The sequence below is a fragment of the Lates calcarifer genome, linkage group LG13, assembly GCF_001640805.2.
Source record: "Lates calcarifer isolate ASB-BC8 linkage group LG13, TLL_Latcal_v3, whole genome shotgun sequence".
Taxonomy (NCBI): Eukaryota; Metazoa; Chordata; class Actinopteri; family Centropomidae; genus Lates; species Lates calcarifer.
The window spans coordinates 20609825-20633636 of record NC_066845.1 but is presented as its reverse complement, the minus strand read 5'-3'; the positions used below and the strand labels follow the sequence as shown (position 1 = coordinate 20633636).

Genomic DNA, 23812 nt, shown 5'->3' with positions numbered 1-23812 from the left:
CTGAGGGATCTAAATCTTGCTTACTTGAAGAAGCTTGCTGCCAAATGGCCACAGGTTAATCACGGCATACCTTTAAACTTCCAGCACCCAAGTTAACCTTGAATTTACTGTCTGCCGGGGCTGGAAGTTTCCTCTGCTTTAGGTAACCACAGCAGAGCACGACGGCTCCTTAACTTTCCATCTACGTGTCAGCCTGCTCCCGCTTCAGCCCCATGAAACGTGCAGTGTGTTTTTACAGGCAGTCCTTTGAAACGGCGACAACACAGAGCCAAGAGCTGCCACAGTTTCAGAATCCTGAGTTTGTCTAGATTCTGGTGCTCCTGGGGAGCTTCTAGTTCAGCTTTAGGCAGAGTCACTTTGAGGATGTGGAATGAAAATAAGATGTATTTATGAAATATGGACATGAAGAATTCATGACTCTCTGTATTTTCTACGTTTTGTTTAATTCCACAAATTTAAAAGTATTCAATGATTTAACCCAGAATATTATAGAAGTCAGAGTGGAAAACCCTTCACAACAGTGTTTAGACAGTAAACTGATTATGACAATTAGTAATTGATTATATAACCTTGCAGATTGTGTAACACTGACACTAGTATGTGGTTTTTAAAGCAACACTCTAGATATCTAGTACGGAGGCTTGGGAAAGATAGATAGATAGATAGATAGATAGATAGATAGATAGATAGATAGATAGATAGATAGATAGATAGATTTAAGAAATATAATCAATGTAAGACCTATTACTGAACATGTTCTGTAGCTCAGTGTAATTTGTTATTCTGTGTTTCTTTCATTGTTATTTCTGCAAAAAATAGATCAATTTCCTGGAGTGTACTTTTCATGGCTCTCTACGGCTTTACTTATTTGTCAACATCAGAGTAAATAAATTAGAATACTTAGCCCATTCCTGTCAAAGATGTCTGTAAACAACTAGTCACACACACTCACACATCTTTGCTTCTGTATTTAACATGCATAGAAGTAGAAATACAAGATGTAAACATGTAGAGGACACAACGTGTAAACAAGACAAGTTACTGGAAGATAACATTTTCAATGCACAACCTTTACTTGTTATTTAATGTTGCAGCACTGCAACATTCAGGATCTAAATGCTCCATCCAGTGCTGATCAACATACCCCTCTCATGCTGCTGATGTGTAACAGTGTTACATTGTTTGTTTCACTGTCTCCTTCTGGTGATGCTTCTCCTTCCAGCCTTTCTACTGTCATCAGTGTAGTCATTGTCACACAGTTTTTACTTGTTGACTTCATATTCAGAGTTGTGTGAGTTGTGGAACTATGGAACGTCAGTAGGTAAGACATCTGTTGGGTCTGGGTTTGTCCTTCAGTCAGCTCACCAACCCCACGCTTGGTGCAGATTTAACAGGGTACTAATGTTGCCTATGGGGAGGGACTGAACACTAAAGTCTCCTGGTTACCTTAAATACCACAGATTACTGTACATGAAAGACTGTAAGATTGCCAGTAGTCTGCAAGATGTGCACTGATACATATCTGTTGCTGTTTTAGGTGGTAAATCCCCTTGCCCAGAGGTGGGTATACACACCATTACACCTCTAATGTCAAGCACTGAGACGTAATTGATCAAACCCTCCCATCTATTTCCCTGTACGACAGCAAACAAGCCGACTCCAAAATGTCAACATAATGGAGGTCTCCTGGAATTGTAAAACAATCACTGAATCTGAAATTGTAATTTCCTGCATTACTCATCACTGAAAAAAGTACTAACTGCTCTACACCTGTTCTAGTCTGGTTCAAGTTACAAAACACTGCTAGACTTTAGTATCTTTTGTCAAACTTTTCCTGCCTCGCAAACATCCCTGTCTTTTAAAATCCATGATTTTAAGCTCCCTCAGAGCCATAGAAGACATTATACAACTGTTTTCTGTTGTGTTGTAGTAACCATGGCAAACACATAAATTGACACTGTGGCGTGCATTATCATAGAAATGTAGACTAACATTCAAACTGATTAAAGCTAGGTTAAGAGATTTTGGTGAGAAGCTGACTTTCACAGCCTCAGGACCACCAGTTTATTAAATCACTGCTCTTTTTGAACAGTCCTGATATGCATCATGGGATGGAGGAGGAGATAGCAGAGCCAGTCCTCTGGGTGCGGTTTAGAACATTAGCCTCGGACAGCTTCCAGGCTGCAGCTTCCTACACGCCAGCTCCCAAATAAAAAGCAAATGCTGCCTGTCCCATTTTAATCCCTTTTTCACGTACACCTCAGATGTGAGAAAACAGGGCACACCATTCTGTAAATTAGGCTCACTGAATACATAATATGGGCTCAGTAATAAATGGAGAGGAAAAGATTAGCATCCCAGCAGGCCTGAAAGAGTTTCATTAACCCCAGTTTGTTCAAGCTCATATGGAAGACAATGAATTATCCAGCTGTTAGCTAACCTTTCACTTTTGGTATTAATTGTAGAATATGCCAGTGTAAATAGCAGAGGTCTAGGTTCACAATGTCAAAATAGCATCCCAATATCAGTCTAATAATTTCATTTCAAATCTTGATGAATGTATTAATTATAAGTTGATACACTGACATTGAATGCAATTTTTGAACAGCAGACCTAGAGATTTAACTGTAGGCTCATGAATTTCAGGATGAAGAATTGTATTAAAATGAATTTTAAAAAATGTGCAGACATAATTATACATAAACCATCGTGTTTAAAGCAGCATTAATTACTTTTTTGTCACTAGGGCACTGAGCCACAAGCTTTACACATTCAGCAGATGCTTTGATTTTTGCTCTGTCTTTGCCTTTGCTGTTTGGTGCTGGGCATGTAGCATATATTTAGTTTGTCAGGGCTTTTCTGTCTGCTGCAGCTGACAATGGGGGTGAGATGGATTAGACTGAACCCAAAAGTACTTGTCTGATGTACTACTTGTCTGTTTAATATACCTAGTTGAAAATGAATGATTCCTCATCCTCCAAAGAGTTTATTAATCTCCTTTCTCTCTCCTCCATCTGTCCAGAATGTTTGCTCGCAGGAGAAAGCCCACATACTGGGACTACTCTGTCAACTGCACTGGTAACGAAGCCCATTTGTCCAGCTGCAAACTGGGCCAGGCTGAATCGCTGAAGTCCAATGGCACCTGTGCTGCAGGGTTGCCTGTGGTGGTGAGCTGCGTGCCTGGCAGAGCCTTCTCCCCTACGCCCATGTCAGGATTCAGGAAGGCCTTCCGACAAGAGGTAAAGTTTTGGTGGAAATTGTTCTGTTTATGCTTGTGTTGTGCTTTGACAACCAAGAAAAAATATATTTTCAGAAAAGCCTTTATCCATTCTGTTATCCTTTTAATTGCCTGTCACCATCATTTAGGCTATTCTGGATGTAAAATGGGGCAGCATGGCGTTGCAGTGGTTAGCACTGTCGCCTCACAGCAAGAAGGTTCTGGGTTCAAGCCCCGGTTTGAGCCTGGGGTTTCTCTGTGTGGAGTTTGCATATTCTCCCTGTTCCTGTGTGGGTTCTCTCTCTGTATTCCAGCCTCCTCCCACAGTTCAAAGACATGTGGCTTAGGTTAATTGATGATTCTAACTTGCCTGTAGGTGTGAATGGTTGTTTGTCTCCAGGTGCATCTCAAAAAATTTGAATATTGTGAAAAAGTTCAATATTTTTTGTCAGTTAATTCAGAAAGTGGAAATTGCACATATTCTAGACTCATTACATGTAAACTAAAATGTTTCAAGCATTTTTTTTATTTTAATGTTGATAATTACAGTCTACAGCTAAGAAAAACAGAAAATAAAGTGTCTCAAAATATTTGAATATCTCATTTGGAGTTTAAGTAAGTCACTATTTATGCAGTATAAATACAATGGATCTCTCAGTCTGGTTCAGTACACACAACCACAATCATGGAGAATGACTGCTGACTAGACAGCTGTCCAGAAGACTCTCATTGACACCCTCCATAAGGAGGGTAAGCCACAGAAGATCATCGCTGACAGGGCTGGCTGTTTGCAGAGTGTTGTTTCAAAGCATATTCATGGAAAGTTGACTGGCAGAGAAAAGTGTGGTAGGAAAAGGTGCACGGGCAACAGGGATGACCGCAGCCTTGAGAAGATTGTCAAGCAAGGCCGATTCAAGAACCTGGGCGAGCTTCACAAGGAGTGGACTGAAGCTGGAGTCAGTGCATCAAGAGCCACCACACAGACGTGTCCAGGAAATGGGCTACAAGTGTTGCATTCCTTGTGTCAAGCCACTCCTGAACCAGAGACAGTGTCAGAAGAGTCTTACCTGAGCTAAGGAGAAAAAGAACTGGACCGTTGCTCAGTGGTCCAAAGTCCTCAGATGAAAATCAATTTTGCATTTCATTTGGAAATCAAGGTCCCAGAGTCTGGAGGATGAGTGGAGAAGCACAGAATCCAAGTTGCTTGAAGTCCAGTGTGAAGTTCCCACAGTCAATGATGATTGGGGTGCCATGTCCTCTGCTGGTGTTGGTCCACTGTGTTTTATTAGGTCCAAAGTCAATGCAGCTGTCTACCAAGAGATCTTAGAGCACTTCATGCTTCCGTCTGCTGAGGAGCTTTATGGAGACGCTGATTTCCTTTTCCAGCAGGACTTGGCACCTGCCCACAAAAAAAGCATGACATTTTTCACTTTGTGTGTAATGAACCTAGAATATATGAAAGTTACACTTTTTGAATTAAATTACGGACAAAAATGAACGGTATCCTAATTTTTTGAGATGCACCTGTATATATGTTGGCCCTACGATGGGCTGGCCATCTGCACAGGGTGTATCCCACCTCTCGGCCAATGACAGCTGGGATAGGCTCCAGGCCCCCCATGACCCTTAATGAATAGGCGGTATAGGTAATGGATGGATGGATGGATGAATCTAAAATGGATACACTGGACTATTGTCACTTACCATTTTACTCCCTTAATTGCAACTGGGACTTTTCCAGTTTTTACTCAAACAGACAGGAACATAAATTTAACTCTGTATGCAGATTTTAGGAATATAGAATTTTATTAACTTAGTATCATAAGCCTCTGTAACACTGCAATAGTGTACACTCTTTAGTGAATAAAGGTTGTTTTCTGCGTCCATGGATGGTGTCAGTAAACTGAAATGGTAAACAAAGCTGATATAGGAAATGACTGCACTGGTTCAGCTCAGTTCACTGGCTCTGATGTGGTGAGGGTGGGTGCTTAAATGTTTTGGTTGGAAATGCAGCCAATGCTGATGTTCAGAACGCAGTGTCACTTGTGTGAGCTGCAGCTGTAGCTGCTTTGGACATGTCTCATCAAAATGAATTATTATCGTCTCAGGGTTTCAGAGATGACATGATGTAGTAAAATTCTTGGGACAGGCAAAGGAAAAACATGTATCTCCAGAAAGCAATGCCAATGTCAGCTAACTTTTCTTCTTCTCAAATGTCCCTAAGCACGAAACCAGGGACCAGTGTCAATAAAACTGCATCATTAGGGCAAATTTTACTAAACTAACACTAAAAGATCCTTCAGCATTGTGCATTTGACTGCTCACATTGTGCACTTGAATTGTAAAGGTACCGATTCACATTCCTCTGTTTTCTAAAGACCTGGTTCCAAAGGCTCTGCTTGGATCCTAGAGTCTAAGATGGAAAATTTTCTCTTTCTTTCCTCCTGACATCTTTGCAACAGTGTCTTCATCATGCAGGAGTCGCAGCTGAGGGACCTTATCCTTCATTTGAAAAATATCTCAAATGTGCTACCATTATCTATGGGTTTGATTTTATGTCAGTGAAGTGCCAGCTATTTTTATGAGTAAATAGAGTAAATACATTATGTGGCCAAACATATGTGGACACCTGCATACTTTTGTGTTGGTTTGGTATGGGGACGTTGAAAAAAAAAGGTGGTCAACACTGTTTATTTGAACCATAGTGCCTCAGTCATAGATCTTTGTCATGCATCATCCATCAATAATATTTTAACCTGGGGAATTTATTCATGGTATGAGCAAGAAACCTTTTTATAAAGTAAGAGAAGCATGATATTTTAAGTGTGTTTCCAAGTTGACAAAGCCAGCTCCAAAAAGAAATGCCTCTCCCAGTTTGGTGAAGAACTTGACTGACATGCACAGACTGACCTCAAACCCCATCCTTCACCTCTGGGATGAACGTGAATGCCAAGAGAGCCTGGCCTTACCACTCGACTTAGCTTCACTAAAATGTTCTTGTGGCTGAATGGGAGCAAATCCTTTCAGCCCAATTCCAAAATCAGGTGGGAATCTTGAAAACAGAAGAGATTGATGCCTGTGATTTTGGAATCACATGTTCACCAGTCACTTGTGGGTGTAATGTTTGGGTTTACACACACATTTGGTCATGTATGGTATGTGTGCAAAATGAAGACATTTACATATGTATGACTTTAGCTTTCACCAAAATTAGATAGTGCTATGATGAGTTTTTCTTCACACAGACAGAAGTCTTAACTTGACTCCCTTCCAGCTTCAGGATTCAGGAATAGACCACAACTTCCCTCAATTCTGTTCTGTTCTTGAATCTTGACCTCTGACTTCACATCACTGACACTAACAGCAGATTAAAAAGGACATTTTTTTTTATGAAGCGCAGGTCTTAAGGCTCTGAAGAAGCTCAGTCAGTCTGTAAACAAACCAACTCAGCTTTTAACAAAAAAGAAAAAAAAGGTCTGTGTGATTCCATCCACATTCTGGTATGAGTTGTGTGAGCTTGCCTGCTCTCTGTCACGTTCCATAGCTGAGTGCTGGGCCAGCAGCTCCGTGCCTGACATCACATCCCAAATCTTCCACCACACTCAGCCAATCTGACTCAAAGGATTTTTTAAAGGAAAAAACTACCTACTAGTTAGTTTTAAAGGCCTTGACTCACAACATTGATACACGTTTCTGATTTTCTCTGGCTTGTTACATTTACCATGTTGAATCTTAATATTCCTCATATTTATTATTTATTTATATATTATGTGTATTATCTTTTCACATCCATTAAGTTTATTAATATTTGAACATATAAGTATACATTTTCAACACATTGTGCAACTTGCAACAGGCTTTTAAGTAACTACAGTGGCAAAAAAAGTTTATTGTAGCTGCTGATCAGACCTGCACAACATTCAGGAGGAACCTTCCTCAGTACAGAACTGCTTCAGCTCAGACAAGTTCTTAGGATGTCTGGTGTGAACGGCTCTCTGAGCTCACTCCATAGCATCTCTGTTGGGTTAAGGTCTGGGCCGTGACTGGGCCACTTTCAAAGGTGGATTATCTTTGTTATAACTCACTGTGTAGTAGATCTACTTTGATGTTTATGGTCATGCTGCATTGCCCAATCTCTACTGAGCTTCAGCTGGTGCACAGTCATCCTGACATTATCCTGTAAGATACCTTGATAAACTTGGGAGCTCATTTTCGTCTCAATGATGATGAGCTGTCCAGACCCAGGTGCAGCAAAGCAAATCATGATGCTCCCTGCGCCGGTACGGTTGTGGATTGTCAAGGTGCTCTTTGGTGAACTTAAAATATGCATGCGTTGTTTTTGTTGGGGAGCAGTGTCTTCCTTTGTGGTGTCTTGCCATGGACACTACGCCCCATGCATTGCGATTTGCGTATGATAATCAGTTCTGATGATTTTTATTAAAGTCATTAGCTGTGTCTCTGGGCTTCTTCTTGACAAAGCATTCTGTGTTGTGCATTTGAAGTCATCTTAGCTGGGCTTCCATTTCTTGGAAGAGTACTAAATGGTCTCCATTTAAAGATAGTTTGACTGTGGACTGATAAGTATCTAAACTCTCTGAGATGACTCTCTAACCCTCCGTTCAAGCAAATCAACAAGTCCTTATCGTAAGTCTCTTGAGATCTCTGCTCTCAGAGCATGCTTCACATCAGCAAATGCTTCTTGTGAACAGGAACCTCAAAACTTTCAGTAGTGTTTATACGTTTTTTGACTCCAGCCTCTGTTGAAATCATTAACCATGGGGTTTACATACTTATTCCAAACAACACTGTGAATGTTTTAATAAGATTTGGCCTTAAATACATAATCATAATAAGATATTAAATACACATAATTCAAAGGATTCATTTACTTTTTCTTGCTACTGCCAGTGGGGTAAGAAAGCCAGCACTGGGGTAATATGGGAACTCTGCAGAGATAGGTCCTTAGTGTAAACAAGAATGTAGCATAGTCAGGATGAGAGGCACAATGCTACATGATTTGTTGTAACTGAAAGATAGGAAGGGCTGTGGTTTTCTTAATCAGACTGAATAACCAACTTAATGTGTTTCTCAAAAATCAACTAGGAATCAAAGGTGACCCCAGAGTTTCTGGAAACCTATTCGGAGGGAGTTAGCAGGAAATGCAAGAATTTATTACATAAGATATTAGGAAGTAGTAAAAAAATGCCCATCACAAAGACAATTTGCTGAAATTGTGTATATTGTCCAGCCAGCAGCCCAAAACACAATATTACAATAATGATTCATTGTCTCCTGTTTTGTAGGTTTATGTTTCACATTTTTTGGAAGATGAATATCTGAAGTTTTTAATGTCAATACCACTATAAGGAGGAGGTGTACACTTAGACTAAGGATTACACATTAAGATGTTAGGATTTTATTGTGTGACTACAAATAGCAGGCGGCTGTGGCTCAGGAGGTAGAGTGGTTGCCCACCAACCAGAAGGTCGGTGGTTTGATCCCTGACTCCTGCTGAAGTATTGTTGGGCAAGAACTGAACCCCAAATTGCTCCCAATGTGTGTGTGTGTGAATGGGTGAATGCAACATATAGTGTGAAGTGCTTTGAGTGGTCAACATGACTAGAAAGGTGTCATATAAGCACAGTCCATTTACCATTAAGTTATGTTTCTAATGTGTTTACTTGTAAAATTAAACATTTCCAGTTTGTCTAAACAGTTAATGGGAGAACCGCATTTATAGCATGTTGTATAAACATGAAGCCACCCAGTCTGCTGCCTCAGCTTTTTTCATCACAAAGAAGGAAAAGTTGACATTCCAAACTTTCAGCTGAGTCTGAGAACCAGAATAAGCTAAATATGTGGTTTTAGAATATGAACATGTTCAGCTTTTACAGTTCTGTCTTTTAACAGTGTCTCTGTTTTTCTTCCTCAGCAACCGTTGGTCCGTCTTCGTGGTGGGGCCATCGTAGGCGAGGGCAGAGTGGAGGTGTTGAAAAATGGAGAGTGGGGTACCATATGTGATGATAACTGGAACCTGCTGTCTGCCAGTGTGGTGTGTCGAGAGCTGGGCTTTGGTACAGCCAAGGAGGCCCTGTCTGGAGGTCGGCTGGGACAAGGTATACTGGTTTTATGTTTTCATTTTCATTTGTTCTAGAAAAGACCTCTTTTTCCAGCCTCTCCTAGCTGCATATTCTGAACTGGTGCTTCTCAGCATAGAATGCTCTGAGGAAAGGAAGATTTTAAGGATTTTTAAGGGCTTTTTGAATGAAACTAATGCATAAAAACAAAAAAATCTAAACTGGAGTGCTCCTCTCTCTCCCCCCAGCTCTGCCACTACGCCCTCTTCTTCTCTGACAATCAGCTGTGTAACACAACCAACATGAAAAGCATAAAACATGAAATGTGAGCAGCACGCTCATGTACAGAAAACCTTAAAAAGCATTTTGGAATAAGTACACAGTAGATCTGAGATGGTTCCATGCCAGTGAGCTCAGAATGACAGTCTTTATTATTGGTCTGTACATGGTGTGCGATGGAAGGTTATGATTGTGTAGCAAAACCACATATCCCAAACATTTCAGGCAGTAATTCAATCCTTAAAGCTTCCCTCCTCATATCACCCCTTCGTACCATTGAGCAGAGTATCATGAACTCACAGACCTGATGGTAAAAGTGATTTAGCTCAGTGGAACAGGATTAGTTACATAGTGCAGGCTAGCAAGGTTGGGAATCCATTGCTGAGTTGATTCCCGTGGTCAGCAACCAGACAGAGCCTGAAGACAGAGCCTATGGAGAACCACGTTTGCACTGAAACATAAACCTCTAACCCGTCATGCTCCGTTTAGACTCTGTATGGTATAAGATGTGGCTTGCTGTTTGGACTGAATAGATCACTGTTTATACATGGAGGACATTTTTTAACATTAAAGCTGGATGCCTTTTAGCTGCTAGGCAGTATAGTGAAAGTAGACTATAACAGTCAGCTATGTTCTCCACAGGGTGTAGTGGGAAGCCCAGGATCATTCAGAAACTCAGAGCTGTACAAGGGCCTGGGCGAGCATAGACGATGCTGAGTGACTGAAGAGACTCCATGCTAACACTAGTGCAGGATTTAGGTTTTAGGTTTTTAGGTTTTTAGGTTTTAGCAGGTATTCCTGTTCATGATCTTGCGTTCCTTTCCCTTCATTGTAATTATGTTGCCATGTTCTCAAACCTCAGCAGTGACTTTGGTTTGTACAGTGTTACCTTATGGAAGCTGTAAAGAACCAGAGTCTTCTTTGTTTGCCAGCCTAGGTTTCACTTTTTGGAATAGGCCAGTATCTTATTTTGAAATGTTTAAGGGGAGGGTATTGGATGGACACAGAGGAAGACATCCTCCTTTTATTGACTACTTATTTTCTAATTCAGTGTGAGCAGTCTCTCTTTATGGTCTCCCCTGAGAAGTTACCTTCCAGACTGCAGTAGCAGGGTTATAGTGCTGTCTAGATGGAGAGTTTTACAGCAGTTTGGAAGTTAGGACACCCCACCAAACTAAAATGTGTAACTGACCACACGTCTAAGTTGCAGCAGTTTACCCGGTGATATACAGTGTTAAAAAGCCCTAGATCACCTGCAGGATACACTACATAAAAAAAGTATATTTTCTGTTAATGATGAACCAATAACTGGCAAAAAGAATCCTCTACAGCACAATACCTGTGAATAGGAAGAGTTTTTTACATTGCCACTCATTCCAGTGATATTAGACATGGAAAATGTTGAAACAGAGGGAATGTTCCTCCAAAATACTTTTCCATCCTGATTTCTCATCAGTGGCTCTCTGTAACAACATGGAGAAAAACAAAACCCAGATGGAAATAATAAAAATAATAGTAGAAAAAAACTCAGATGGTAGTAATACACCATAACAGAGAGGGACCAGATCACTATAGATGAAGTCAGGGCTTATTAGTGCATTGCAGACATTTTGGAGTTTTCAATGATCCGAAACTCTGAAAATGTTGAATCACTTTTGATTAGCATTTTCTCTGACATTGCTGTATTGAACGCAAGGTTCTTAATGATACAGTACCGAATTAACCAATGAGGGATATTTCTTGTAATTATACAGTAACTTGGGTGAAGTCTCATTTAGATAAGTGTGTACCTAAAGCTGGCATTAAAAGGGTTTAGTTAGTGTTTGATAAAATGTGGTGACTCTGCTGTTAATGTAGAATTATTGTACTTTAAGGTTTGTTTGATTGACTACTTGTTGTGTGTTACTGTTACTGCTCCTCTTTTTCCCCTTCCGTTACACTAAAGAAGTTATCTGACCTCTTTCAACGAATACTGTAACTAGACAATTTGGGATTATATTCGTTTGCATCTGTATGGTAAATAAGATACTAGAGCCAGCAGCTTATCTAAGCAAAGAAAATGGAAACACAGGGAAAAGGCAGATTTTTAAAACTTTGGACAGAGCCAGGCTGGCTGCTTGTAATTATGATGCTAAACTAAGCTAACTGGCATTATATTTACTCACAGACATGTAATTTCCTCATGTAGCTCTCAGTAAGACAGTGAATAAGTGTATTTCCCAAAATATCCTCAGACTATTTTTATTCATCATTGTTCTTTTGATTTGATACCAGAACTAAAAGACATAACAGTTATCGTTTGTTTTCACATCTCAGTCTCAGTAGGAAGAAAAAAAAAAACAAACAAACCCAAAGCATTTTCAAACAGTTTCTTATGTCTGCATTTTGCAGGTATGGGCCCAGTGCACATGAATGAGGTGGAGTGCTCAGGATTTGAGAAGTCTATCACAGAGTGCTTCTTCAACAAGGAGGCTCTGGGTTGCAGCCATGAAGAGGATGCAGCTGTCAGATGTAACGTCCCTGCTATGGGCTTCCAGGAGCGGGTCAGCCTAAGCTTTTTTTAAATCAAACACCACACTAACATAGGAAAATACTGACCAGTCTGTCCTGCATACAAAAACAGCCATTCCTTCCACAGTATGTCTGCATGGGCACAAATAACATGCACACCCAGATATTACATATCATTATCTTTTTTTGTTTTTTTAAACTTTAAACCAATGTCCAGTGGATTTAGTCTTTAAGTTAGTGTCTGTGTTGTATGTTTCGTGCCCATAGCTGCGTTTGAGTGGAGGTCGTACCCCCTATGAGGGCCGTGTGGAAGTGCTGGTGGAGAGAAACGGCTCTCTGGTGTGGGGGACAGTGTGCAGTGACGGCTGGGGAACCATGGAGGCCATGGTCGTCTGTAGACAGCTGGGCCTGGGCTTCGCCAGCAATGCTTTCCAGGTATGAGTCACAGCAGCCAGGCTGGGTAGAAATCAACCTTTTTTGTCTTTTCTGAATGTAAGAAGGATTACAGGTTTTTCAGGAAAAGCACTGCTTTCCCCTGATTATTCATTGTAGTAACACTTTAATTTACAAGTCCACAATTTCTTACTAATTACCTAAATCCAATTTCCTGAATAAAGAAGAGGAGAAATGGAGATATGTTCTGAGACCGCTAATTGAGTTGAGTACATGAGAGGTTAGAGATTTCCAGAGTTCTTTGAAAAAATTATCTCCCCCAATCACCTCTTAGACCCACTAGAGGTGTGTGGCAGTCTATGTATTTGCAGAGACCCTGCCCTCTGCCTGTATTTTCTTTTTTATTTCGCTGAAAGCTTAAGTATGTATTATTATTTAAATAACAAGAAACTTTATCAACTGACTTCCATGCTTTATTGGTAAAAGTTGAACTATTTTTTCTGTTTGGTCATAGTAACATTTTTATTCCACATAAAGTAATGTTTTTTAATACTAGTTATCACTCCATGAAGCAGTTTATTCATGGAATGCAACAGCACAGTAAATTACATGTACCCAAGGTATGGACATTAGAACACTGTTCTGTGACCGCTGGAGATTGGAGTGCTGAGAGAGAAGAGAAAGTGAGAGTCGTTCTCTTCTCTATCCAGAGGGTCACCACTATCTGCCAGCTGCACTGAAATACCCTCGAGCAAGCCAAGAAAAAACAGAACTCCTCCAAGTTCCTAAATACATAGTGTAACAGTGAAAGTGGTGTAAAAATAAACCTGCCACATCTCTTCCTTTATTTTAGTCTTCTGTTGATTTGAGCTTCCTCTCCTTACTTGGTCAAATTCAGCTTCCTTTTTCCTTCCTGCCCACTTCAACTGCTGGGTTAAATGATGGTCAACATCAGTTAGTAGCCTTCTTTAATTAGGAGCCAGTGAGCAGGGATATTTGGTGTGGAATATGGTCTTCTTTAAGGGGGTTAAGGGCAGGTTATACTGACACACAACCAGCATCACATACTGTTGCCCCAACACTGCACTGAGTTACAAGGTAACTCTGAGTTTCTTTCCTTTCTTTCTTTCTTTTTTTTTTTTTTTTTTTTTTGTGCCAAACACAGGTGTCTGCAATCAGTTTCCTGTGTAGTTTAAGATTTTCCACCAAGAGACTGAGTGAGATCCTTGAAAATTTTTCATCAAAGCTCATTCGACTTCGAAATAAAATACTGCAGCCAACAGCTTTTTAGCTTCTACGGTCCTGCCTATAAAAGTAACGAATGGAACATTGATTTTGCTGCATGGAGACTGCATCGAATATTAATGAGACTGTACATTCACAGTTTCTGTGCATTTTAAGCTTGATCTTTTCAGTCTTAGCAGCAGAAAAAAATGGTCAGTTACATCTGCAAGTAGTTTTGGAAAACCATTAAATCTTCACAAGTGAATGAGATATACAGCAATTACAAACACTGGAATTGTGATGGAAACTCTGTTTACATTTGTTACAATGGCAGCCATATCCTTCCATACAGACCCACTGAGACCCACTGTCCTGTGTTTCTATGTTTTGTTGTTGCTAAGAGCAACAAACAGCTCTCTGCTGTTAAAAATTGTTGACTGTATGAACTATTTACCCCTGTAGAATATAAAGATAAAAAGCCCTTCTCTCTTCAACAAGGATAAATTGGATGTGTCAAACACAGTTTAAAGTGCAGCATGGTAATAGTAACAGTAGGAGAGGATGTGGTTTCATATTAACAGTCTCTGAAAATGCTTGTAGAGCCATGGAATAAAGAGCAGAGCTTTATGAAGGGAAATAATGTGAAATAATGGTTTCTGTATGATGATAGGATGGAGGGTCAGTGCTATGTTAGCTCATTTCTGACAGCTCCATTACACATTAGTATATTGTACACATAAGGACACAAGCTCTACAGCCCTTATCAGGTTATAATTGTTGTCTCTGTAAATTTTAGAATTGTGTGTGTGTGTCTGTGTGTGTGTACATGCAAGGACTCATTTATACCAAACATGTACACATACATACATACATGGGTAACTACATTCTGTGCAGTGCATAAAAAAATTTTCAATATCACATCATCAACACAATATTGCCTTCCTGATGCTGTGTAAGGGTAGAGTGCGCCATCTAGTGGTCACTGTGGATAATCACCTTCACAACAATTTATGGTCTCACTGGGAAAATTTTCATCATCTCCTCATAAAAGGATCAAAATGTTAAAATATTCTTCACTTATAGATGATTTTGAATTATACCCTCTAGGTAATTAACATATTTCCATGAATTCCCATCTACAACATATTCTCAGCCTATATGTAATCTAATAAACTGAAAGAATGTCAGTGAGAGAACATTTATGTATTAGTAACCATAATCCAGTGATATATTCATAATAATATATATAATAATAAAGATTGTCAAGTTGTATTTGTATAATGCATACATTTGCTTTTGTCAGTGAAGTTTATTCTACTGATTATTAACTGGAGTCAAATTTTTAATGCATGACTTGTGCTCATATTGGAATATTTTATATACTGGCATCGCTATATAGGTAAAAGACCTGAAATACACTGCCAGTGAAATAAAAAGTAGTAATAAAAAATTAATTAATAATAATATGAAATAAGCGTGGTCCTCAAATAAGGGTTCAACACAGGCTTTGCAAAGTGTTGAGTGAAATCATCCCACTCTTCAAAATAAAACAAAAATCTTAACTAGTTCTGATCAGTGAACCATCTTTATCTGAAATGGACTACAGTAAGTGAATTATAGTTTTACCCAACTTTTATAAAAAGCCATTACTGTATGTGAGGAATCTTCTCTGTCTAAACTTAAAGTTGCAGTACAATTTCCACATGAAACAACTCCACAGTGTTTGCAGTATGTAATCAGTGTGTTTTATCAGAGGTGGATGATGTGATGTGATGTCAGCTGTGAACCGAAGGTCACGTTTTCTCAACAGGAGACATGGTATTGGCCAGGGGAGGTGAGTGCAGACGCTGTGGTGATGAGTGGAGTTCGCTGCTCTGGTACTGAAATGTCTCTGTCCCACTGCCTGCACCACGGGGCCCACCTCAGCTGCCCAAGAGGAGGTGGACGCAATGCTGCTGGAGTCTCCTGTTCTGAGAGTAAGACGCTCAAATTTATGTGGTGTGGTGTGTGTTGATACAGGTGAATGATTTCAGAAACAGTGCTGAGAAATCAGACCAGTATTTCATCTGGAGAGTCTGTCAGCTAGCCCTCTAAGATCGTGAACGCTGCATGGCCATAAATGAATGAATTAAGAAAATGAGTAGCTGACATGTCCACCTTTAATTACACGTTGACTAGAGCATCTGGCACTGAATTAACATTCACACTGAGAAGTTTTCATTCTTGCTCTGCAGTTTTAAGTCAACAAATGAAATAATTTCTGCCACTGGAGAATCTCTGTCTCAGAGAACTTTTGCATGACTGAAAGTCCAATATCTTTCCTGAATGACAAGTATTTCAGAGTAGTTTGAAATAGAAACCACTCGTACTTGCCAGATCTTTTTTCAGGCCAATTCTCTCTCTTTCTAAATATGTTTTGTCTCCATCTGTCTGTGTGGTTTTCCCTGTGATCTTCCTGTCCACAGCGGCTCCTGACCTGGTGTTGAACCCTCAGGTGGTGGAGCAGACCACCTACATGGAGGACAGGCCCATGTTCATGCTGCAGTGTGCGTTTGAGGAGAACTGTCTGGCCTCCACCTCCAACCAGGTTCCGGCCAACTCCTACCGCCGCCTGCTGCGCTTCTCCTCCCAGATCCACAACAATGGCCAATCTGACTTCAGGCCTAAAGCCAGCAGACACTCTTGGGTGTGGCACGATTGTCACAGGTCAGTGTCACAGAGTACCAGACTTCATCATACGATAATTCCACAGCAATCTTTTTTCATTCACCATACACCAGAGCCATCTGTTTGCTGTTGTCTGTGTGTCTGTTGCTTGAAAGAAATAGTTGATCATTTTGGGAAATATGACTATGGAAATAGCCATGTTTGCTTTCGTTGAAGACTTAGATGAGAAGATTGATACCACTCTTGTGTTTACATTAAGTACAGAGCTAGAACCATGAGGCAATTAAGGGTGATTAAAAAGAGTTGGCACAAATACTGAAATACTTGGAGTGAAATGAAAAGATGTTTAAATGTACTCTGTAAATGATGTAATACTGGCAGCATGAATAACAAAATCCATATTGACATTCAAAAACAACGCTTGTGCAACCCATATTACAGAGCAATGAGCTGCTGAAACACATGTGACATTTAACACACAGGAGTTGACATTTATTTGGGGAAGCACTTGTTACCAGTTATATTCCACAAACATAAATCACAGCTTAATCATAAATCACAAGCATGCAGATTTTATTTTTTTATGAATAAGACATTTTTCTCAGGTTATTGAGTTTGAACTTCTTCAAGAGAGGTTGTTATTGGATAATGTTACCACCTGATTGAAGAAGACATTTGAGTGGTTCACAAACAACATCTCAAATCAGACATAATTCAAGAAAGAAAAGATGAATCAGCCCCCACCAGGACTTGTTTCTGGAGCCATTTTCCCACCCATACATTCTGCTACCCTGTAATTGACCATGTTGTATAAGCTAAAGCTACTGTGCATAGCACTGCAACAAGTCCCACATTTTTGTGGTTCCTGTATTGGCAGGAGGAGCAGTTCACTGTTGGCAGCTTCACACAGCTGCCAGTTGTCTACATGTCAAACCTTTGGCACCCTTTGACTGGCAGAGCTTGATAGAGCATACTTAGGCCAAAGTCAAAGCATTTAAAGAAATGGTGTTCATTATAGGTGCCAATTTACAATTTCCTTTTTTTAAATTGAAAAGCACAAATACTAGAGCTACAGTAAACAAGTACATCTGTCTGTGTAGGTTCTCAGTCATCCAGGTCATGGTACCCTTAAATGCTACAGTTGAAGGCAACTGCGCTGTTTTTTAGGTTCCTCAAACATGTTTCACCTCTCATACAAAAGTCTTCTACAGTAGAAATGCATCTGTTGATGTACTGCATTTCTGTCTTTGTGTGTAGGCATTATCACAGCATGGAGGTTTTTACACTCTATGACTTGTTTAGCCTCAATGGAACCAAAATAGCAGAAGGACACAAAGCAAGTTTTTGCCTGGAGGACTCAGAGTGTGATGAAGGTGAGAACCACAACAGGTTTCCTACTTCACTTTTCACAGAGTAGTGAAAAAACAAACAAACAAAAAAAAAAACCAAAAAAACTTTTCTTCAAAAAAACATCCCTTTTCACATAGTCAATAATGGGCCTGTAAACCTGCACCAGTCAATGTTTTTTATTTTCATATAATCATATAATCAAAGGACTATGTGTAATGTGAAAGAGGTACTTGTAATGACAAACCCCCAGAGAACTGTGACACTAGTCAGTAGTTCCCCTCAAATATAAGGAGCTTTTTAGCATCTTAAAGTTCAACTTTACAGTTTAACTCCCTCTTACTGTTCTCATCAACCTAATTTCCATACACACACTTTTCAGCTAAAAAGCTCTCATACGCTACCTGTTCAGCACCAAAGGACAGACACAGCAACTAGCAGGTGAACATAGTGAAGCATTTAGCCACTCAAGAGCCAGATATGTTTCTTTGAAGTTGGGGGAAGCCAAAACATCTGCACTTCTTGTCTTGTTAGCATGCTCATCAACAACTACTTAATTAATGATAATACAGAGATGACAATATGCATAGCTTGTTTTACTGTCAAAAACAAACAAACAAACAAACAAAAAAAAACCCTGTGTATATGTAATATCTAATTTGCAAAGGGCTTCCTTACTATCATGTTTTTTTTTTTTCATTTTGTAATGTCTTATTGCAGGTATTGAAAAGAGGTATGAATGTGCTAACTTTGGAGAGCAGGGTATCACCGTGGGCTGCTGGGATACCTACAGGCACGATATTGACTGCCAGTGGGTCGACATAACTGACATCAAACCTGGAGATTACATTTTTCAGGTAACGTTCCCCATATTCAGCTGTTCCATTTCTCTGACTGAAGAGTGAAATTATCTACACACCCCAGCCATTAGCACTGGCCTTTCATGTTCACCTGTGACTCACTCACGCTCTCCCTCCTACAGATAATAATTAATCCAAACTATGAAGTGCCAGAGTCAGACTACACCAATAACATTATGAAATGTAGATGTCGATACGATGGCCATCGTGTGTGGATGTACAGCTGCCATAATGGTAAGACCTCACAATAATTCAGAGGACTATCTGTAACAGTTACTGTCCTTGTAATGCTGATGATCTTAAGAATTGAAGCTTATTCCAGTATTATACCTGAGGTCACTTCAAAATGTACCATACTTGTCATTATGTAGCATGTTCATTTTTATATTAATGCAATTTTAGTGCATTATCATAGCTATCATATCAGTTAAAATTACACTGATGAAATATATACCAGTCCAGTTTAATAGTTGAGATCTTGCTGGCATTGCTAAAAAGTATTCAGATTTTAACAAACCTGCAGGTCAGTCAAACTTACTGTATGTGGAAAGAAAATTAAGATATTATTGCCAAAACTGTCAACACAAAGCCCAGCCAGAAATCTCATACATGGTTTCATACTTTACAATGGAAGTGATATGAAACAATGATAAAGTGTGTAGGTGCTAACTGTCTCTACCCCCACTGCTAGGTGGCTCCTTAAGCACTGAAACAGAACAGACGTTCCCAGGCCTTCTCAACAACCAGGTGACCCACAGGTAAAGACAAAGCAGAGGAGAGGAGTCGACTGGCCGTTCCCTCCAGCAGGGAGACTGTCTGAAGCCCACCAACCACTACACAGCTCCATCAGTGGTGGATTCTTCCTGCTAGGCCCACCCTGGTCAAACCATCTTTTTTTTTCCTTTCATCCATGTGGCAGCAGCTTTCTTTGACTCTCCTTATTTGATCACCCCTCATATTCAAACAGAGGCCTTACCAACACTTCCAACCTCCTTGGTTAAGATCCAGAGAACGCAAAGCTCTCTGTGTTACCTGTGTTTTTTTTTTTGTTTGTTTGTTTGTTTTTTCTGATGAGTGATGAAATAAACCTGCTGGGAAGGGAGGTATTTTACACAAGGTGCAGCATTGGGGAGTGTCATCAAGAAGCATTTTCTTTGAAGTGCAGCACTTTAACAATGCCCTACTGCAGTGTTTTTTGCTCAGAGCTCACCCTGGAGAGTTTAGATGTCTGTGCCGGGTCGCCTGAGAATTGAGAGGAATCATTGATAAGAACTGCAGTGGCCTGTGCTTGGAAATAAATGCAGTATTCTTCCACTTTTCAACTGTCTCATAAAGTGCCTTTTACACACTGAAGTCCACATACACTCAGGTTATGTTACACAGGCAAAATGAGCAATTCTTTTTCATGTTAGTTATTTAAGCTGAAGGTACAATTTTACATCCCTCAATGAGGAGTTTATGCAAATTAAGCTATGGCATAAACAAGTCCTTAAAAAGCAAACAGCTCATTCATCACAAATTACAAGTGTAACTTGCCTGGTCCAGCTATAAGACTTATCTACCAAGGCTGAAATGTTACATGCTAAAGTGCCTTAAAGTGCCTCAAAGCCTTTTTTGAAAAAATAATTGGGGCATTTATTCTCTGGTCTGCTCTGCAAACTACAGACTGGAGTCTTTGCATAGTGTCTGAAATTCACATTTCAAAGAGCAGATGCATTTGAGGAAGGTGGTGTTACAAAGTGTGTTGGTAGCAGTCTCAATTCAGCCAAGAATTAAATTATGTACGCAAAGAGGTTTTATTTTTTACAAGCTCTGTCCTATAGCCTTTCAGTTATTGAAAAGCAAAATATTCTGATTCAGATTTGGGTAATTTTGTGTACTTTTCCCATTGGTCACTTGGGGAAGATTAGCTTCCATACTTTGTCTTCTTTATTATATGTAGTAGTTTTATGGGACCTCATGTTTCTTTTTTCCTTGTTCAGTGCAGTTACAAAATAATCATATTTATTAAATCTACCGTCTGTAAAGAGCAACTTAACATTCCCTAAAATCTTGTTTTTGCTTAACTCCAGTGGTTTAACATCTCATCTTGCTGCAGTGATGCAGTGTACCCCGGGGTCTGTTAGTACACCATGACATCACTGTTGGGTGTGGTTACTGGTACGACAGAACCATGGATGTATTATAGTAACTGGATATTGGACTCAGATACGGCTCCCACTCAATGAAATGAAAATTGGCACGAGCCAAAAAAAGTTATCTAGCTTCCAGATTTGCGTCCATGTTGTGCAGCACACTGCATGTGCACACTAGTGTTTTTCCTGCTGGTCCCACCTGTATGTTCCCACTTCAGGCTCTGGGATAGTCTTACAAATACAACCTCCACTGATAAAAAAATTCATAATAGAAAGAGTAAACACCAACCTTGTGTGCATCCCAGTTCAAGGTATCTTGTTGACAGTTTCATCGACTTCTCTTTTATAATGGTGGTCTTTTTTTTGCCACTATGGTAAACTGTCAGCAAAACTGAGTGGAGACACAGTATCCAGTTCTATTTCAACATCCATGGACAGAACACATTTCACTGAAAGAGACATTAAACACACTTGAAACTTTAAACCACAGAGGGCATTGACACACTGCTTTTCATGGTGGTATTAAGTTACTCTTTAAACATAATCCTTTTAATTAGCTCAGCTTTTTTTTTCTTTTTTTTTGTGGTCTCTTTTGGCAAGTCTCATCAGAACTAGTGCCTTATAATTTCACAAAATAAGCATGCCTGACTACGTCATGTTGAAATGAGACTGAGAACAAACGTCAGATTTGTCCTAAAATATAAGTCCAAGTTAAATTAAATTGCATGCTCTATAGCAGAGCCACTCAGTAAATTACATGTCTTGTGCTTTATTTGGAGAGAAATTAAATTCCCAAAAGAGAGAAATTCATATTTTATAGTTTCTTTGATCCTAGGATTATAACCCTTACCATACCACTTCACATGTGGTAGTGAGAACTGAATAATAGCATGGTCAGACCAGTGATTTCAATTCATTCCAATTGAATCGTCTTATTTAGTTAATTTGCTAATGATAATTTGCTCCAAAAATGGAGGAAGTTATCATAGCTTAAAGAGTGGTGCAGGCCAGCCTGGAAATTGGTTCCCTCTGTGGTTCCCTCAACAAAATGCCAGCGGGATTTTTTGGATTAGTGCAAAAAATACACTGACAAACTAATTTTTTTATGATACTTAAATGTTCTGGTCCGAAAGATAATCTTAAGGAATGAAGCCTAAATACAACTGCCAGAAGTAAAAAGCTAATGTTAAGGCTATAAATACATGATTAGGGAACAGTAAATGCTAAAATGCTAAGGTTTTAGGATTCTTTCCTGCAGCATTCTATTAGCTGCCTGTCACCACTTTTTTTTAACCCTCCTCTGTTGGAGTATCAACTGCTTCAAGAGGAATTGTTTGCAGACAGTTACGGGACATGAATTGATGGTATGAATATTTTATCTTATTATACCATTAATGACCAAGCAAAGTCAATAAGACAACATGTTTGTGAACTGACTGTTAGTGAACTTCAACACCAAGGTTCTAAAATCAAACATTTTGTGAAGATGTGCAGATAAATAGTGCTACAAAACTTTCTTCTGGTGTGACCAAAGCTTAAAGTGTGACGTCACTGCGCTATCATAGTCTGACTAGTAGCTACATAACAGCCTGAGACATAACACAGAAGGACACAACCTCTGAACAACAAGCCACATTAGCGTGGTTCTGGCTAATGTTTTCATGGACCTTTGCTTAGCTGCATGAGCTACCAACCACCAAGGTAGTTTGCAGGGTAGATAATGCCAGTTAGCTTTTCATCCGCAGGATATTGTATTTAACCAGCACCACTAATAACAAAATTCTGTCTGTCCATATAACCTACAATTACCGGAACAAGTTTATTTACATTTATGTCCAAGCCCCTGGTAGCTGTCAATCAAACATGTACACCAGCCTGCCCATTAGGCTTAAAGCCTTATTTTGTCTAATAATTAAAATATTAATGATATCTTTAAAATTCACCTTGATTTGTGCTTCCTGACACTTCAGTCTGTGTAACTACAGTGTATCTTAGTATTTCATAGCCAGTGGCACTCTGATGGCTCTACATGAGGATCATAGGACTGTCCAACAGTAACATGCTCTCAAAGAATGGAAAGGTTTCAGCCATGTCTTCTCACTGCTTCATATGTAGTCTTTATAAGGAAACAGAACAGCTGATAGAGAGAGCACATACAATAGCATTTCTCCATGTTTAGACAAAACTACAGATATTTGTTTTCTAGTCTCACAATTTCAAGAAGTGAGGTTTTCACAGTTTTATTCCTTGTTTGAAAAAAAAAAAACATTTGTACAATAATGTGTGTGAACCCTATTTTATTGTACTTTTTATATTGGTGCTATAAAACTGGTCCTCTGTTTTCTGAGGGTACAGTACATGTTGATTACCTACATTATGTGTACTAATAGTATACTTGAACTGAGTGTAAGAAACAATGTGCTTTGTGTGTTCAACTATAATAAAGGTCAGATTTATGAAGCAACCAGTCTTTGCTGTGCTGTGTATTTTTTGGCATCACCCTGTAATTCTGATCATTTGAATCTTTACATCAAATTTCATCAAATCACTTTCTGTGATAAATGTGTAGAAATACGTCTAAAACTGCATTTAGACCATCATATGACACAAAGGAATATACAGATAGACAGTGTACTGTACAGAGGAAATCATTGAAATGCACAGAGTGACTTCATCTTAGCACACTGCCATCAGCTGGTGTCTTTGAAATCCAGACTATGTGCTAAAACATTCTCTTTCTTGTTGCAGTGATTTCCCAAGAGCCCTTTTCCCCACATATGTTTATCTGAGGCAGGAGAAACAATCAGTCGTCTTTGGTAACATTTACACTGCAACAGATGTGATTTTTAACCCCTTCTGTTTCACATTTACCCACGAAGTGAGATTCTATGCACATCAAATCTGTGTAGCCATAAAGTTTACAAATTTCCTATAAAAACAATGGAATGATTGTAAATGAACATTTCTAAACATTCTCCTCCAAACATGTTCTTTTTTTTTTTCATTACCAATCAATAAAAATGGAGGAGAGGGCATTGCCAAGCCTTTCTGCCTATATACTCCATATTTTATTTATTCATTTATATATTTATTTTTGCGAAT

The 23812-nt window shown here is 39.3% G+C and overlaps 1 protein-coding gene across 2 annotated transcripts in view; it reads left to right on the top strand.

Annotated features, from left to right (window-relative positions):
- Nucleotides 1–23178, top strand: part of loxl2b (lysyl oxidase-like 2b) — a 42605-nt gene extending 19427 nt beyond the window's left edge. For both annotated transcript variants that reach the window (XM_018669535.2, XM_051075116.1), the window contains exons 5-14: nt 3023–3239; nt 9150–9333; nt 11965–12116; nt 12352–12519; nt 15512–15677; nt 16167–16407; nt 17626–17741; nt 18436–18572; nt 18698–18809; nt 19267–23178. In XM_018669535.2, the coding sequence (XP_018525051.1) occupies nt 3023–3239; nt 9150–9333; nt 11965–12116; nt 12352–12519; nt 15512–15677; nt 16167–16407; nt 17626–17741; nt 18436–18572; nt 18698–18809; nt 19267–19337 (1564 nt within the window). In that variant the 3' untranslated portion in view covers nt 19338–23178. The remainder of the gene's footprint in view (nt 1–3022; nt 3240–9149; nt 9334–11964; nt 12117–12351; nt 12520–15511; nt 15678–16166; nt 16408–17625; nt 17742–18435; nt 18573–18697; nt 18810–19266) is intronic.
- The last annotated feature ends 634 nt before the right edge of the window (nt 23179–23812 follow it).